Source organism: Terrapene carolina, unplaced genomic scaffold (assembly GCF_002925995.2).
Source record: "Terrapene carolina triunguis isolate 2854851 unplaced genomic scaffold, T_m_triunguis-2.0 Scaffold88, whole genome shotgun sequence".
In the NCBI taxonomy this organism is placed as follows: domain Eukaryota; kingdom Metazoa; phylum Chordata; order Testudines; family Emydidae; genus Terrapene; species Terrapene triunguis.
Window position 1 is genome coordinate 28,200,729 of NW_020664439.1, and position 18,861 is coordinate 28,219,589.

The following is an 18,861-nucleotide window of genomic DNA, read 5'->3' on the forward strand; positions in this document are numbered from 1 at the left end:
CCTAGGATATTAGAGAGATGATGGGTGAGGTAATAGCTTTTATTGGACCAACTTCAGTTGGGGGAAGAGACAATTTTCTAGAAGAGTTCTTGGTAAGCTCGAAAGCTTGTCTCTCTCACCAACAGAGCTTGGTCCCATAAAATATGTCACCTCACCCACCTTGCCTTTCTACCTGTGAGTAAAGCAGGAAGCTAATATTAAATATTTAGTGCCGATTATTATTGTATGACAGAAACAAAAAACTACTTAGCCCAGGACCAAGCAAAGGAAATTGAGCCTTTTACTGGACAGGGATGTAGGGCGAGCAAATGATTTCCCCGTGTTTTTCAATTCTTTGTCAGGACGCTATCCCCAGACTTTGCATACGGCTCCGGCCCGGGAAGACAGAAGGGAGTTCCTGCTTGTCTGACAGTACAATCCCATCGGGATTTCCTCCAACTCCTTTAGCATTCTCTAAAGTGAGGAAACTACACACCGCCTTAACACCCAGAGAAAAATGATTTAAAGCCTCCCAAAGAAGCGCTAATGTAGGACAGAAATGAGAGCTCCGCTCTTTGCTGTGATTTACACTTGTACTATGGAAACCATTTGGGGGTTGGTTTGTTTAATGATGGGAAACCACTGGAAGCACCAGGGCTTTTTTGATAATTTGGATTAAATTGGTGGGTTGTCTGCACAACATTATTCAGATGACTTTTCCAAACCACTCCGGGGGCAGCCGAAGGACATTTTAACACGTTAATGTAACTATTATCCTGCTAACCTTAATTAAATAAACTGATACACAAAAGACTTTGCAGTATTACACACAAAGGCTACAATAAAAAAACCTAAAGCAATCTTGCCATATAAACTCTGAAACCCTTTGGCTGTAAAATGTTTCCTAGGAAAACCTGTTAGGCAGGTTTTAGAAAATATCATACCACATCCTCGTTTCATCTATGAGGCACCATTAGGGATAAAGCAACAGAGGGTCCTGTGGCACCTTTAAGACTAACAGAAGTATTGGGAGCATAAGCTTTCGTGGGTAAGAACCTCACTTCACATTAGGGATACTGACTACAAAAACAAGGGAGAGAACATTTTCCAAAAATGCAAATTCTCAGGGTTTCTTAAAGGAAAAATATTTTGACTCATTACACTTTCCCCAATTTTATTACCTAAAGGAACTTGACAGAGGTTTTAAAGACCCGAGTGCCATATTATTTCCATCTGCCTATTTTTTAAGCCAGAATCAAATTAAGTATTATTCTTATAAAACTGAGATTCTGATAAACTAATTTCAAAGTGGCCTTTAAAGATACATAGGGACGAACGATCCTTCATCATTGTGCGGTGCATTATAGATTTGTAACTGTTGTATTTTCTAAGAAGCAGAAAGAAACATGCACGCTCTATAAAGGTATAAACACAAAAATGGAAGAATGTCACTGATTATTTAATATTAACAGTACCAGAAGTGACGTAAACCCGTCAGCTAAAACTTTTTTCATTCAATAGATCGCAAAGTGTCTTAAATTCATAACTTGGCACTTATTGAAAATTGTGACGTCAAAAAAGCATTAACAAAGGTGAAGCAAACCTGAGTGAAACAAAATATATTGTACTGAGAACAAATGTAATGAAATAACAGCATCTTTTTTTCGGGTTTTTTAAATAACTTAAAATACACTAGAAAAAATACGGTGAATATAAATAATTTTGTTTTCATGGAGAACAAATAGTTACAAAGCCCGTTCATACCAAAGTTCACTTAGAAGAGCTTTCCCCCTTTCTTGGCAGAAAAGTACTAAAGTCATGAGGGTTTGATGGCAAACTGGGATACAAATCACCAAAATACCCCAGATTAAATATCTATATGTCTTTCAAATTTAAAAAAAAATCACAAGATTACGTGAATAGATACACCTTTATGAGATAAAATGTAAATGTTTGACAGTCAACTATCAATTCACAAGTTATAGCCAAAATAAACTTTGTTCGTGTGTATCAACATATTTTACATGTACCTAGTACCTATTATTGGAATTTAACATTGTGTGGTCGGGGAATTAAATACAGTTTTTGTCCTGAGGACATCAGAGAGCCTGCAAAAGAGAAATACTCCTCTGGTGTCATGCTTTCTGATCCCCCCTATTTCAGGAGTGGGGCAGCAAACAGCCAACAAAGATATGAATGAAAAAGATAGTGGTTGATCTCTCTCTCTCTCTCTCTTTCTCTCCTCCAAGGTTAAAAATATCAGCCACATTTGTTTGTTTTGTTTTTCTACTAAAGATGAGGGTGAAGTGCAAGTGAATCAAAGGGACGCCATCAATGAAATACAAATACATGCAACCCGGAATTCTGCTGGAAGAAATATCCCGGACAGTTTCCCATTAGAAATTCTCAGAGAAATCATTGTCTCTTTTTCTTCTTCTTCTTTTCTTCTTCTCGCTATTTCCAGACGTGGTTGTTAAACTCAAGTATCTGATGCAACGTGAAAGGAGGCCCGCCTCTCTTATCAAATTTCTTGTATTAAAGTGAACTTCGCAGAAAAAGGTCAGTTTCAAAACCTGTGAACTTCCCAGCTGCGTGTCTATTTCATCTAATTCTTTAAATAAGTATATATCTTCCTTCAGTTTCTCGTCTCTCTCTTTTTTTTTCTCCATTAAAAAAAAACTTTAAAGTTGTTTCTTTTTGTCTCCCCTCTCACATCTCGATTTCCTTTAATAATATTTATTTCTCTTCATATTTCTTAACCTATGAAATACCTCACAGTGGTTTTGTTCCTTTCCTTTGTTTATTTTCGTTCTTTAAATTGATTTTAGAAATCTGGTCTCTCGCTTTCACACACATACACACACACACATACACTCTCTGGGTGTGTGTGTTTTGTTTTAATGTCTCTGTTCTTTCCAGCCTGGTTCTGTGTGTGTTTTGCATTAAGTCATAAATAGGACTCGACCCACGGAAGTCATTAGCCTTTCGCTTGTGTTTGCCGTGATGTGTTTTGTTGTGATCCTCTGGACTGTGTGATTGCAGTGTCCCCAAGAGGTGGTCGTGGAGGGGGGCGGCGGAGGAGGAGTCACAGCCCTAAAGCAGCCGCGTGCTTTTTGGCTTTCAATCTGAGGTCAGCGATGCTGGAGTTCTTGCTGGTGGTCTTGGCCGCCGCCGCTGCTGCCACCACCGAAGCTGCTGAGGCGGATTCCGCGGCCAGTGTGGCCAATGGCAGGCCGAAGGGCGGCGCAGGGAACATCATGTAGGGGGCGTGAGCGGCCAGGTGTGGGTGGAGGTGGTGATGTGCGTGTGCCACGGCGCTGTCCAACTGCAGCTGGGCCTGAACCTGAAAGGACAAGGGCGTCACGTTGCAATGACTATCCTAAAGGTGTAACAAGAATAAAAACAAAGCATTAACACACCTAAGCGGGGCTGGGAGTGTAGTCTGCCTGCCTGTGTCTGTGTGACACTCTGCCTACCTGTGTCAGTCTGCCTGTGTGACACTCTGCCTGCCTGTGGCAGTCTGCGTGTGTGGCAGTCTGCCTGTGACAGTCTGCCTACCTGTGTCATTCTGCCTGTGTGACACTCTGCCTGCCTGTGACAGTCTGCCTGTGTGTGACAGTCTGCCTGTGTGTGTGACAGCCTGCCTACCTGTGTCATTCTGCCTGTGTCTGTGTGACAGTCTGCCTGCCTGTGTCAGTCTGCCTGTGTCTGTTTGACAATCTGCCTGTGTGTGACTGTCTGCCTACCTGTGTGACTGTCTGCCTGTGTCTGAGTGACAGCCTGTGTGGCAGTCTGCCTGTGTCTGTGTGACAGTGAGCTTGCCTGTGTGACAGTCTGTCTGTGAGTGTGCCTTGCAGTGAGTGTCTGTGTGTGAAAGGGAAGGAAACTGTGTTCTTGCCCTAGAGTTTTTTATTTTTTTTAAATATAGTAAAAACATGTCAAAGTTACTGCTGTCTCGCCCAGCCTCTAATACCGGCTGATAACAGCAATCTGGAAGAAGTCAGGAGGGCAGGCAGCCCGTTTTACATGGATGCAAACATTCATTATGAATAATAATCCCCCTAACGATTATTATTTTATTATCATTAGCCCACCGCTGGCTTGAGATGAGGGAGTGGTTTTCCCTTGTTGGAGTGGAGGAGGAGGTGTGCGTGTCTGGATGGCAGTGGCGGTGTCCGGTGGGATTTGGCTCCGCAGTTATGTAGTTAGCTATTGTTGCTGGTTTTCCTTATATAAAAGGAGAACTCCGAACCAGTTTTACTCTCTATGCGGAGTAAAACCGGTGTGTTAGAACAGTTCTCCTTTAGAAACACTTTCATTCATCAGCTTTGCATCAGAATCGGCAAACTTTGACTGAAAGGACGCTCCCATGTAACCCTCTGAGTGCAATCTTTTCGTGCATTTTTAAAGAGCCAGATACTGCCCTCCATCCCCAGCGGAGCTTTCATTGATGACAGAGAGTTGGGCAGGCAGATCTGGGGAAGTGTGTGGCTTTTTAAAAAGTGTATTGTTCCCTCTATATAATCACGGTATAAATATTGAATAGATGCTGTCAACAGTCATTTAATATCGGGAGAAAAGGCCTTATCCTAAAAACGGGGTCACTCATTTGCACTTTATCGTTACAAGTAGGCTTTACTGTACTTGCCTGCTGAAATGGCATCCTCAAAGCGCCTACATTGACATATGGTGCAACTCTGCAAGCTTCAAATTGACTGGCTGCTCCTATAAGAACCCCTGCAATAATCATCAAAATAAATACATAAATATCGGCTTAGCCTTACTTTGCAATAAGTGATTCTTTGAATTCCAGAAACGTATAGGTGTGCAAACTACAGTCTTTTGCTTCCATTTCTTTCTTTCTGCCAATACATTGGTACAAGTTTAATGCCATTTATAATCAATAATAGTTTTGATATAATATAGGTAGCCTTCATATTAGAACATATATCTAACAAATCTGGAGCCTTAGGTGTTTCTCAGCAGGAACTCTCCTTCTCAACTGGTATTATCGATACTGTATAAGTCTTTTCAACCTAAGCCTCTTTTATGATATCATAAAGCATACCTTTATGAAGTTGATTTTCTTGTTTTCTACATTTAGCTCTTCTGTTTTGAAACCAGACCTGAAGAAACAGAAAAATAACCTAGATACTATAATAGAAAACCAACATTAAAAGAGAACCAAAACAAAAGAGCACAGTTGTGTGCTATAAGAATATTGATACCGTTTTTGCAAACAGTTTGTTTTGTTTGTATTGGACAGCCCAGATTTACAAGTTTAGAAACTAAGAGGCATCACGAAAATAAAAAAATGTAGAAAATAGACATTTGCAGCCCATACTAGTTCTCGATAAATTACTTTCTTAGCCCTGGTTTCATCTTTCCACATTAGAGTCCCAAATGACCTAAATCACTCCCTGATATCTAATACTAACTTGTGATAATGGGTTTAGATGTTTGCGCTGTAAGACCTGAGAAGAATGTGCTCATTAATAGCCTGTAATATTAATTAGCTTTATCTTCAAGGAAAACTAAACACCAAAGCATTTAATGACTCACTTTTGGGGGGTAATTACTGTCATAAAAGCTTCACTACAAAGAAGTTTAGAATTTCTCTGTTCCTCTGTGCAGTGGAGTGTAACACAGAAGCGGAATAATTGTCTCATTATTATGATAATCTAATATGCTTCTATAGAAAAGTCTGCACGTTAGGCAAGAAGATACTTTTACTGTTGGATATAGAGCTATTAAAACAAATTAAATAATAAAGTTCGACTTCCTTAAAGAGGAGAGAGGGTCTTTTAAACATTTCACTTTATAAGAGAAACCTCTGCATCTCAGAAGCCACAGCTACCAAATAATCTTTCTCCAAGGCAAAATTAAACCCCAAACAATCTTTTCTTGGGGGTCTTACTTTGAATCAACTATAAATGTGAACACACACACACCCCAGCCTAGAATTTATTTGAGTCAAGTTAAATCTGCCCAACACCCACGCTCACTTCCAGACTCTCATTTAAAAGGTACATTCCATAATTTACAAATTAGTGGAGAAGCAAAGTAAAATATTATTGCAAAGCGTTTTCCGGAACGATGTAAAGGGAATGGGTTTAATCTATGTAAATCTCTAAAAGTTATTATGCACCCTGCGATTTGACATAATAGTAGTGTGGATTAGGTGCTACAGTGGTATTCTTTGTCGAGCAAACATCCACCAGACGGAATCATCTCCTTTACATTTTTCATAGAGAAGTTGGGACTTTTATCGTTTTGGGTTTTTTTAAGATTTGTTCAGCATAAATAGGTGGCTGCCTCCGCGGAAAACAGAAAAGCAGAGAAGAGTAAAAGGGAAGGCTCGTTTGGTGAGGCTGTGATGACAAAGGCTGCTTAGTATTACTTTTTTGGTTCAACGTGACCGCTCTGTTTATGTCCTTATCCTATTACAAGATGCAGGGAAACCCCATAAGAATTGTGTGCATAGTTTGGTGCAGATGGTGGCCTATAAGCACAAAGATTGAGGGGGAGTATCTGTTACAGCAGTACTTTCAAACAGCTGCAGATGTTGGGGCCTAAAACTGCTCCATGTGTTCCAACAAATAATGACCATCATTTTCTCTTATTTTATTATTAGAAGGGAAATACACTGAAACAGCTACATTTGTTCTCATTCTAGAAGTTACCTTCGGCTCTCTATCTGGGGAAAGCCCCAGACCGCTTGCCCTCTCGTTATTGCAGTTAGGTGAAACTAACTGGAGAGAGCTCAAGATCTGATTTTCAAAACTTCCAGAGAGAAGCTTGAAAGTAAACGTCCAGGTAACTGGTTTGGCTTCTATATAAAGAAAAGCGAATAAAATAGGTTGATCTTTTTGTTATAGATTATATTTTTTAATAATGCTGAACGAAGCCAGTTCAGCAAAACTTGTTCACCCTTTCTGTGGCTTCGCCTAAGATTTAAGAACCACCGGTAAAAACTGACCGTAAAATTTCCTCACTTAGCAGTTGCTAATTTAGTTTATAGTCAGTACATCTATAAACTTAATTGGTACATCCGCATGGTAAACCCCAAGACAGGAGCAGACTAGGAAAAACACAGTTCACGTGAACAAAACATCCGTTGTAATTCTTACACTCAGCCAAAAATGAAACGTTGTTTAAAATCCTTATAAGTAAGAGGCACTAAGCTTAGGAGGACACAAACATAATAAAGCACGGAGCAGTGGTTCACGCATATGCTGGGTGCAATTCGGCACGGGAGTATCTTTTGTGGCCAGGGACAGAATCTAAATGGACATTATAGAATTTGTGAGTTAAAAGCCTTTCATCAGGTACGGCAGGTCCATAGGCTATGCTGTATTACAACTAAATTACGCACAGAGACCCACATGTTGCAATAACCTTTTCTACCCTACCTGCACTCTGGCCTCGGACAGTCCCAGCCTCTGGCTCAGCTCCTCTCGCATGAAGGCGTCCGGATAGTGGGTCTCATCGAAAAGCCTCTCCAGCTCGTTCAGCTGCTCCAGAGTGAAATTGGTCCGGCTTCTCCTCTGCTTGATTTTAGTCTGCCCTTCGTCCTCCATCACTTTCGCATCCTCTTTGCGATCTTTCAGCTCTGGGGAGACTGAGCGTGAAACAAAACAATCAGACCAACCCTTCACCGGAATTGCCAGCTCTGGCGTGGGATTTGGCCACTCCAGTTTTTATTCTTAACTTTAGGAGGAAAATGTGCGTGGCTTGAGGAAAAGAAAGGAGAGGAGAGTCAATGGAAATGCTAAAGATCACGTCTCAAAACAGATTATGGCCAGCTACATTTTAAAAGAATATTTGTTTTCATTCGGAGTGAGATTTTGGGTCAGCGCTGGGTTTCCTATTAGCATTGCTGGTCCTCTGGCAGAAAAGGCGACAACAAAACACTTTTCACGTAAAGGCCTTATTTCCAAATGTATTTAGGTTAAGGATTGACCTGTGTGGGTGAGCCAAACCAGGCCATTGATTTACATCTACATTTTCGAGCCCCTCAGCATAATTTCAGTAAATCATTGCAGAGTCAAACTATGACCCTTTTAAACCATCAGAGCTGTCAAGCAATCTCTCTCTCCCTCTGCAAACTTGCTGGCTTTATTTGCGAATCATTATTTTAATCTAGACCCATCGAGGCGCACGCAGGAGACAAATAGCAGGGAAATGCCATGCCCACCAAAATATAACATTGCCCCGCTCAGGAACTGAGGCCGAGTTAAGGTCGACCCTATTAACTTCAGTGTCATTTTGTGGGAACCTCTTGCCAGTCTTTAGCGTGGTAGCCGTGTTAGTCTGTATCAGCAAAAACAACGAGGAGTCCTTGTGGCACCATAGAGACTAACAAATTTATTTAGGCATAAGCTTTCCTGGGCTAGAACCCACTTCCTCAGATGCCTGTCTGTCGTCGGACAGTGGCAAGAGACACGCCATGTTTGAATTACCCTTGGTACAAATGTAAAGCCTCATACCATTACCTGTCATTATTTATTGAAAATCAAAATAAAAAAATCAAGTTGCGATCGCTTGGTGAATTAGTACCTTAAATATCACAGCAACAGGTTTAAATGGTAAATCTGGCATCCGGACTGTCTCTGGATTGTTTAATGCCTTTCATGCTCTCAGCACCTCCAGTGTTTAATAAAACATGCATTTGTCTTTTCTGGATTTACATATGCTGAGGGTTCCTGGTGTTTTTATTGGTATTGTTTAATTTTCTGGTGACGGCACTTTCAGTGGGCTACGCATATAAATTACAATATCACTGAGTGACGCTATTTGTATAGTTCATTCATATTTGCAGGGCTTCCTAACAACCAGTTGTGTCTGTAATTGTACTTCTTCCGAATCCCTGCTTTCTGCTGCAGTGCTTTGGGATGGGATTTTATTTGCGCATCTGAAGTCCAGGATTTGTTTACTGCGCTCGCAGCTCTTTATAACCCTATGATCACGATCAGAATTTGTTTATAAAATCATTTCCGGAAGATGTTCTCAATCGAGTTCCGATCTGGAGAGAAATACTTCTTTGAACAAAAGGTCTGAAGTAAACAGTCCCTAGATATTACATCCTCATTTTAAAACCAAACGCAGCCATTCAAATGTTGCTGACATCTATAGTGCTCTTTGAATAAGCAAACGGGATGTCATTTGTGCTTTTTATAATATTATTTTCTTCACTCAGTCTCTCTATCTCTGCATATATACATACACATATGGGCAGACAGATAAATCCAAACAGAAAGTGTAAGAAAAGGGACTCCTGGTATAACATATGCGTGCATTGTAACTATTAGGGTTTTTTTAAACACATTTTCATTGTATACAATATATATATACCTAGCATTTATATCCAGTTATGCAATTGGCTGTCTTTTAAAATAAATGTACGACATTGTATAAAACATTCCTATTTAATGTCACTTGTTTTAATGCATGTTTTAAAAATAATCTAACATGAAAATATATCCTTATCAATATCTGGTCAATAATGTATAAACATTAAATATACTTGATATAGATACTCACAGCATTTCAAACTTTCAACTATACTATGGGGATTTTTCAGCTTTTTAAATATAAATGGATTAATATATGTAATGTAGCTTTGGTTCCTACCACAATAACTTCCCGTTATGTTCTAATCAGGAACAGATCATGTTATAAACAAGTTAATTGCATGCTTAAATATTTTAATCTAAACTTCTAGGCATGCCATATATTTTCCTTAATTGGAAAAATATGGAAAGACACCCATTAATGTATATCAGACTCTCCAAATTAATGGTATTATTGTTTAAATCTCTGGAATCGTTAATGTGACAGTCAAGTTTAAATCTGCCACATTGTCTTATGCAAATACAACATATATTAATATGTACTGCAAAATGTAATTAGTTTTAGCATTGCAGCCTACTAACCTATAAGCCAGAACAAGTAACCCGATTGTATGGTCTGATTTACACACTCATTGTTGGAGAAACCATAACAAAAGTTCATCGAGAAATAAAGCCTGATAGTCACCGTCAGCCTGGTCTGAAGCAACCCCCGATGGATCAAGTGAAGGACAGAGACAGGAAAAAGCTGTTTCTATAATCGCAAAAGTCCTCTAGGCAATGGCTCTTTCCAAAATCTAAACATTGGGTTGTCAGTTCCCACCCGGGCAGAGGCTACAGCTCTGAGCCCTGGTCAGGGAGGACACACTCATTCTCCTGTAACTTTCACCCCCGCTGCAGAGCCCGGTGCCCAGGCCAGGCAAGCGCCTGCAGGACTGAGAGCTACATTTGGGGTTCTTTGAGCAAAAATTGAGGGAAAACAAAACCTTCCCCTCCTCCCGTTTCTCCCCCAAACAACCGTCTGGTTATTGAACTCAGTCCCTTAGCCTGTCCCACGTTACCGGGGGGATGGGTGGGAGAGAAGGGGGCCGCGGGGTGCATGGGGTTTGCCTTTACCCTCGCTGAGTTTGGGAGTGCCCGTGTCCCTGGCTCTCTCGGCGGCGCCCATGTCCAGCTCTCTGACTGGAGACCGCGCTCCGCCTCCTCCACCGCCGCCGCCTACTCCTCCTGCTCGGACCGCTGGGCTGCTCACGTCTTCCCGGCTGGGCTCGCTGGAGCCGCCTGACTCCTTGCCTCCTCTGACAGGTCCACTCTCCAGAACCTCCCTGTATGTGATCAGCTCCTTTTTCTCTTTCACTTTCTGATCAAACGACTTGGAGACAAAAGCTGTAAGTTCTTCCATCGCCGATTCTCAGGGCTCCTTCCCCTTGTTTCTTCCTCTTACTGTTCCAAACCCCCCAATAACACATCAATGGAGTGGGAAGGGGAGGGGGGCAGCTGCAATGGGGCTGGAGTTAAATGGGAGCTGATGTTTCCCAACTGGAGCGATCTTGTTAAATGTTAAGATCTTTGACAATTCTTCCTGCTAAGAGTTCAGATCTGATAGTGATGTTGCTATTGAAGTCGCACTATTTATACTTTGCAAAGCCTGCCCCTTGTTCTGAGCAAATTACCTCCCCTTGGAACTATGAATGAACCCGCTTCTCCTGTATCAGTCCAGCACCACCAAGGAGAAAGAGCGAGGCAGAAAGATCGCTAGTCCTCCAGGTTTCAGATCATTGTGGCCAGGGGTTGCTATCGGCCATTAATCCAGGATTGACAAGAATCCCTAATTAATTTAATTAGGCGTGGATCTTGCGCTAGTGTCCTGAGTTAGTTAAACACAGGGGAGATGGGCAGGATCTGCAGGGGAGTGGCCAAAATGAAAAATGACAAGTCGGCTTGGAGAGAGGACAAGGAATGGGGGAGCGCTTCCTACAAATGTCGTGTATACACAGCACACAGTACTAGCCATGCAGGTAATACTGTCCGAGGGAAGAAACAGCTCTACCAAGAGATTAGTGCTGTTTTGGTCGGTTACAATTAACAAGAGAAAGAGAGAGAGAGAGAGAGAGAGAGATGTGTGTTAATTTGAAAGGTTGTGCGGTTGGTTTGTCAAGATATTTCCCAAGCAGATGTTTACTGACACGCCAAATTTAAAAGTGTGTCTGAGTAGCTGGAACGGGTGATACGCAATGTACGTTCTTGTACCCACGAAGTAATGTTGCCCCATGCTGTTTCTTTGTATCACATTATTATTACATTTGCGTCAACAAACCTCCCCAGAGGAACACAGTTAGTTACTTTTGTGTTAAGAATCCGATGCTTTTGTTCTAAATTTGTTTGCAGTTCGAATATGTTTTATTTATCCCACAGGACTGAGAAGACATACATACATACATACATACATACATACATACAGTTACTTTTAAAGGTTTTGTTTTAGTAATTAAGTCAACACTGAAAATAGACATACATTTTGGGAAAACTCTCCCGGATAGTGTATATTGCTAATATTAGTTCATTTTTGAAGACAGTTTTTCATAATATGTGAAGAAATACTATATTTAGTATTAATTTTTTAATTATTTGTGTAAAGCAAATGGAAATGTGCAAGTTACAGGGTACTTGATGATTCTATGTAAACATTAACACATTACGTGACAGGAAAGCTTGAAAAGTTAGTCCTAAAATAGTATCAGAAACACACAAAATAAAAAAAAATGTAGTTAAGAATGACAAATGCAACCCTGTCATTAACATTTTTATATGGCAAATAGAGGGATCAGATTAGACCGTATTACAGTATTTATTCCTAATACTGCTTTGCTATTGTTGTTTAAATCCTATTTAGATAGTAATTTCATTGACAGGCTATTTAGGATGCAGCTATTTTACACTTTTAGTAGAGTTCTAATAAATTATTCAAAATTGTTTAACTCTTGTTTATGTATTGATTTTTCATTTGACCTCTTGAAAGACGACTTTACATAAAAGAGTGTTTATTTACTATAATAGGTACAGTATTTATAATTTAATTAGCATTTATCAGATCCAGTTATCTGTGTATTAGATACAATAGGCAATAAATTACTTTTACTAAGTTTTAGCATTTAGAAGACAAAACTAATCAAGACATCATTTTGCCTATTGAAATACAGAGTACTTTTAGGTTAGTCTGTTCAGACTGACAGTTTTGATATTGTAAAGTACTGGTCTTCAAAGGAGCAACGGAAACATCAGTATGTGTTATCGATTTTTGAGATTGTTTGGGAAGATTGTTATCACTGGCCCAATTAAATGAATTCACAATTATTCTCAACTACAGAAATATTACAATATGTTACTGTTAAAATAACAAAGTGAGACGAAAAGAGAATACGTTCAAAATACTGAACTTTAGATGTTAATCCGTGGGAACACATTTCTTTTTGTTTCACATAGTTTATTCCACTTCCCGCCGTGGCAACACAGATTCTAATTCATACATATAAAACTGAAGTAAAACTAAGACTATTTTAAATACCAAACAGTCTCAAAACTTAAAAGTGAAATAAGTGTCAACTATTCGGTCTACATCATACAACTTGTGTTTTTTTTAAATAATGTGGACAAATCAAAGTTGTCTGTACATGAATGTATGCTCGAAGGGTTCATTTAAAACGTTACATGTTTGAGCCAGGAATTTTGAGTTGATGGTTAGTATTATAAACAAGCTAAGCAAATATTAAACTGCTATGCAAATATTTAAATTATTACAAAAACTATTCGCATATAAAGCGTTTACCTCCCTTATTCTTTCCAAATATGTGTACTCAGAGTGTTCTGTATTCTTTCTGTGGGGGAGAAAACAATGAAAAAAGAAACAACGTATTTTTTATAATACAGCCAAAGTCTGCAATTCCCACCCGCCATCTAATCAAGTTTTAAAAAAAAGTTAAGTAGGGGATCATTTGAAACACATTTCCCTTATAAATTGGAGACTTGGGCATCTTTTTAACAGAACTAATTAACTGAACTGTTTTATTTAATCTTAGCTGTCTGCGAATAACTGAAGATCGTGTATAGCAGGCAGTTTTAAAACTCAGCCCCTTCTCCCACTTACCCACCACCCAGAAGCGACCCAAAGCACACAGCGGCTACTTTACTCCACCACTTCAAGTGCTTTTCCTTTATGGCAGAGGGGAAATAGATCTCTCTGCCAGGGAAAAAATATGTCAATGTAGTATGTATTCCAGGAAATACTGAGCCTCTTTAATTACTTTTGGCTTAAATGAAAAACTATAAATTTTATTTCTCCCCCCACCCTCCTTCCAACAGCCCCCTTCTCCTCCTCCCTCAAACACCACGAGTCAAAATAGTCTCTTAAATGAAAAACTAATTTGCACCCAACCTCAGAAGCCCATCAGCAGCTCCAGAGGAAGAGAAAGGCAGAGTTTTAAAGGAATTTGCAAATAAATCATTGCGATTTTAATCATAGTGCACCCATAGAGACAGAGCCCAGTGATTTATTCCAGCATTTTTGGCTAAAGAAGGGACATTAATTTTACCACTTTAAGCTGCATTTTAAAAAGCCCGCACAGGCCCAGTGAACATTAATTAATTAATTTGTTTGTATGATTATTATTAGGATGATCATTGCTATCCTCAGTGGAGAGAAGTGCAGAAGCTTTAATCGATGTCTTCTGCATTCCCTAGCCCTGCTGCCCGCCTGGCTGAATGGATGAGCTCCGGGATGGCTTGGCCCTGCCTGGCTGCGGCACCAGGAAGGCGCTGAGCTCAAACCAGGGAGCCGCGCCGAGCCGGCGGCCCTAGACTCGGCCTTTTCCGGGCTCTCGCTCGCTGGGCCGGAGGCGGGATTCAGGTAACGTGCCTGGGTCGGGGCCGCCTCATCGCCGCTCTCTGGGTCGGCGGTGCCGGGGGCTGGTGCTTCCACGGTGACTCAGGGGAAGCGCCGGGCTCTGCCCGCTCCGCGGCCTGGGCCCTGCCGGCTGGGGAACGGGGCCGACCTGCCCCAGCACCCAGGGCTGCCAGGCCACCTGTCGTCCCCCCCCCCCAGCCCCCCGGGGAAGCGAGGCCAGCACCAGTCACCCGCCCCTGAGGGAGGCCCCCATTCCTCAGCCCCTCCCCCACAAGGGGAAGCGAGGCCAGCACTAGCCACTTGCCCCCTTTTTGGGGACTCCTGCCAATCTTCAGTGGGCTCTTAAGCAGGGGCGCAGGAACAGTTTGTATAGCGGGGGGGTGCTGAGAGCCATTGACTCCAACTGTAAACCCTGTTTATAATGGAATCCACTTCAAGCCAGGGGGGTGTGGCACCCCCAGCACCCCTAGTTCCAGCACCGATGCTCTTAAGTGAAAGCAGGGCATCCTCCGCATCTTTTGCCCCTACTTACGTCCCCGTGAATGGGATAATTTTTTTAAGGAAATAGGGCCTGCTCCTGTTGTATCCTGCTGTAAAGTGCTCCCCCATTTTGTCTAAATTTTGCTGGCAGCATTTATCTTCTTGTCTTTTGATCAGACCACGTCAGCACTACCACCCTTGAATATTTCCATTTGCTCACACATTAGTTCATGTTGATCCATTTTGGTTCACATCAGGGGTGGCCAAACTGAGCCTGAGAAGGAGCCAGTATTTACTAATGTATATTGCCAAAGAGCCACAGTAATACATCAGCAGCCCCCCATCAGCTTCCCCCCCCCCCAGTGCTTCCCACCCACTGGCAGCCCTGCCAATCAGTGCCTCCTGATCAGCTGTTTCGTGCTGTGCAGGAGGCTGGGGTGGGGGTGGGGTGAGGGCACGGCAGGCTCAGAGGAGGGGGTGGGAAGGGGTGGAGTGGGGGCAGGGCCTGTGGCAGAGCCAGGGGTTGAGCAGTGAGCACCCCACCCCCTGGCACATTGGAAAGTTGACGCCTGCAGCTCCAGCCCCAGAGTTGGTGCCTATACAAGGAGCCACATATTGACTTCTGAAATGCCGCACGTGGCTCCGGAGCCACAGGTTGGCCACCCCTGGTCCACATCATCAAGTTGGGAAAGGGACACATCAATTTAAAGATTACACTTTTGACTGAAATTTTTGTTTTACTTATTACTGTTACAGGTAACATCTTAAATCAATATAACTGAAATAAATTAGAATATGTTCTCTATTTTTTCCTGTTTGTACATTTGGCAGCACTTAGCGTATAGTCAGTTTTGCTGCTTCCTCTGTCTAGTTGGTTAGTTTCCCTTCTTGTTTGTGTGGGTCTTTTAAGGTGTCATCAGGGGAGAGGGAAATACTTGGACTAACACATTCAAAAGCAGCCTCTGATTTTATTTTTGACTTCCTCAGTTATTGGATGTACAACTTGAGATGCCTTGACATACATTTTTCACAAGTGCTGAGCTCCCACGGCTCCATTCGAGTTCAAACATGTAGATACTGTTGAGTGTTCCATATAGTGGGTGCTCTGCCTCCACAGGAATTTCATTACTATTAAACAACCCTAGCTTCTTTGGATATGATCCTGCTCCCATTGACATCAGTGGCATAACTCTCATTTTCTTAACTGAAAGTGGGATAAGACCCTTTAAATGACTTGAGATACCTGGTATAGGAAAGACAATTTATAGCTACATTCTGTTTCCTTTTATGATTCTGTTTCCATCTATATTGTGCGCTGTGGCTAATATTACACATCTTGTGTTTTAGATATTTTAATTCTCTGTTCAAGTTAGGTGCTTTTATGGATGTTATTTACATCTTCCAGGTATGGAAAAATATTTTGGAATACACTAGCTGTCTAGTAAGATGGTAGATAACTAACATTAAAATAAATAAGCTTCCATATTAAGTGTACTTGTAGAACTTTTAAACTAGTTCAGCGCAATAGCACAGAGAATTTTGGTGTGTTATCTGATGAGTAAACAAGGTGCGTGGAGCTACTTTAGGAAGTCCCATAAGAAATATTAGAAATTGCAGTCTGAGATTGAGATGAATGAAAGTAACCTATAACTTTAATGTGAAACTAGTTATTTTTTTTACAATCTAAATCAGCGGGCAGGCCCAATCAAAGTGGTAAAGTTATTGAAACAAATGTAGATTACCTGGTACCTTCCAAGGTAAAGCAATATGAAGTAATTATTATACATGCCTTTAATATCTTGAAATAACTGGTTTGCAATATGGAAAAACAGGTTTTATAATGAATTTTATGTAATTGATATTATTGACTGAAGCATTTTGTAGAGGCAGATTACCTGGGCCACAGGGCACTGGATGGGCACTCTGGAGGCCTGAGTTCAATTCCAGGCTGTGCCATTGACCTGCTGGGTGACCTCGGGCAAGTCCCGTCCCTTCTCGTGCCTCAGTTTTCCCCCATACATAAAATGGGGATAATGATTCTGACTTCCTTTGTAAAGTGCTTTGACATCTAAAATTGAAAAATGCTATGTAAAAGCTAGATGTTGATATTATTAATGGAAATTGTTTCCTTACACTGTCTTACTAAGAAATAATTTCTTAACAATTGAAAATTTAGTGCTTGTGAGAAATGCCAGATTGACAAAATTGTACAGTAAAATCCTTTATATACCCATACAACAGTGATATGCTATGGCCAGAGGCAGTGTGTCTTCATGTTACGTAAGTGCCACATTTCAGGCATCTTTGCTGAGATAGCCAGTTATGGTGGCTGTGTTGGTATTTATGGTGTAGGTGCTTGTCTTGTAGTAATGTGGAAAGTGGACTGAGACCACCAACACATTTTACATTGGTTGTTAGTCATATAGTGGCAAAAGTGGTCCAGATTGTTGCCTCCTCTGTTTCTCCTTAGGAACAGTTCTATGAGGTTCACTTCAAATTTTTTTTTAAATGAAATCTTCCCCCTCTGAGTAGTTTTTGTGGGCTGCGAAGGGGGAGAAGTCTCCAAATGCTACAGATTAAGTGGATTCATGTAAAAGGACACTCTCAGATTTGCAGACATTGGAGCTGTCTGGCGTGGGCCTCTGTCCCTCTTTTTGTGACTACCTTCTCTTCTGTCAGCACTGCTCTAACAGGAGGCATGCTGCCATTCTTTGAGTCCCTCTGTGAATGCTCATTATCAGCAAGAGGAGTGATTTATCAGGAATTCAGTCTTTGAAGCAGAATTTATTCTGCCCCTACCCCGGGGTTTTCCATGCAGAAATCCAAGAGTTGATCGGGGACTCTGCTGCAGTGTGTGGCTAGAGTCAGCTAGGAGATTGGAACTGGTGGGAGAGGTTGGGACTTGGATGAGGAGTCTGAAGGGGTGAGATTGGGAGTGGGATGAGAAGTTTGAGGAGTGCATACTGGGCAGGTGAGTAGACTGGGACTGGGATGAGACAGGGAAGAGACAGGATTGGTACCAGGGACAGGTTAGAGGGGTCAAGCTTGGGGGGGGAAATGGGCAGAAGTCTGTGTCAGCTAGAACACACTCCTCCCCAGAGACTGGAATGGAACCCAAGGTTCCTGAGTCTCATCATTCCTCTGCTGTGAGCAAATATCTGTGAAACCCACTGGCAAAGTGTGTCTCATCATCCTCTATATGGAGCAGTAGAGGGGGATGAAATCTACTACTGCTAACAGTTACTCCATTAGCTCAAGTGGCAGAGGTTTGTGCAGTGGATTTAATCAAAGGCTTCATTCCTCCTGATGAGCGGTGTGGATATCAATATGATGTCAAATTTCATTTGGTGTCTAAGGAGTCAGTGGACACTGTCCCGAAGAATTCTTTCTGGAAGTGTGAACAGACAAGGGACTGGACATAGGCCCCACAATTGCAGAGCACATCCCCGTACAGCTTCTTCCTCCTGGAGTGACGGATGATCACATTGGCCAATGCCAGGAGGAGGTTGGCGCGGAGGTCTTGTGGCTGAGGGGATGGGTGTGCCAGGATCAGGATGTGCAGGGAAAAGTGCAGCCAGAGCCTCATTAAGAGGTTCTGGAGAAGTTAGAAAAGGGGCTGTGGCCTGATGCTCTCTATGTAGATGTGCGTCAGGGTCTCCATCATGTCGCAGAAAGTACAGGTGTTGAGGAAGTTCATGAACTGTACTAGGTACACACCTGTGCCCATGGCTTCTGTGAAGGAGCCTTGGAAGATGTGTGGTGAATAAGGCAGGGACTGCAGGAAGAGAGAGGATGATTTCGCAGTGAAGGCAGTAAAAATCTGCCCTGGAGAACTGGATTCTATCCCTTCCTGTGTCACAGAGTTCCTATATGATGCTTAGGGAAGTCACTTAAATCACTTTTCTCAGGTGGTCACTAATTGTGTTCCTCATATTTTGGGTGCCTTACTTAAGACATTGGGGTCTGATTTGTACAAGTGTTTAACACTCACAGCTGCTACTGATGTCAAGAGGAGCTGTGCTTTGAACATATGATGTGCTGTGTAATGCTAAGTACTCTGAAAAATAGGTCCTTTGGTGTCTCAAATTGGGCACCCAGAATTAACGGATGCTTCTGACCTCAATCTCTGTGGGGATAATATTCTGTCATCTT

At 41.7% G+C, this 18,861-nt stretch overlaps 2 protein-coding genes across 3 annotated transcripts in view; one reads left to right on the forward strand and one right to left on the reverse strand.

Annotated features, from left to right (window-relative positions):
- Positions 1–1,518: 1,518 nt before the first annotated feature.
- On the reverse strand, positions 1,519–10,844 carry SHOX2 (short stature homeobox 2). Of its 2 annotated transcripts, none has more exons than XM_024192671.1 (5): positions 10,446–10,844; positions 7,392–7,600; positions 5,048–5,105; positions 4,628–4,716; positions 1,519–3,322 (listed from the first exon to the last, which is right to left on the reverse strand). In XM_024192671.1, the coding sequence occupies exons 1-5, from the start codon at positions 10,729–10,731 to the stop codon at positions 3,065–3,067; spliced, it is 900 nt and encodes a 299-aa protein (XP_024048439.1). In that variant the 5' UTR covers positions 10,732–10,844; the 3' UTR covers positions 1,519–3,064. The 2 variants fall into 2 exon arrangements, with proteins under 2 accessions (XP_024048439.1, XP_024048438.1); XM_024192670.1 differs by having other exon boundaries at positions 1,519–3,358.
- Positions 10,845–14,157: 3,313 nt separating this feature from the next.
- RSRC1 (arginine and serine rich coiled-coil 1) overlaps positions 14,158–18,861 on the forward strand; it is a 352,313-nt gene continuing 347,609 nt past the window's right edge. Inside the window, exon 1 of the mRNA XM_024192668.3 lies at positions 14,158–14,232. The gene's annotated coding sequence lies outside the window, so the exon portion shown is untranslated. The remainder of the gene's footprint in view (positions 14,233–18,861) is intronic.

Bases quoted from the DNA above. Each gene is read 5' to 3' on its own strand.
- SHOX2 (XM_024192670.1), bottom strand. From the start codon at position 10,731: ATGGAAGAACTTACAGCTTTTGTCTCCAAGTCGTTTGATCAGAAAGTG. The intron at 7,601-10,445 runs GTAAAGGCAAAC...TTTCACGCTCAG, and splicing joins CACTCCCAAACTCAGCGAGG to TCTCCCCAGAGCTGAAAGAT. The intron at 5,106-7,391 runs GTAGGGTAGAAA...CTGTTTCTTCAG, and splicing joins TGTCCGAGGCCAGAGTGCAG to GTCTGGTTTCAAAACAGAAG.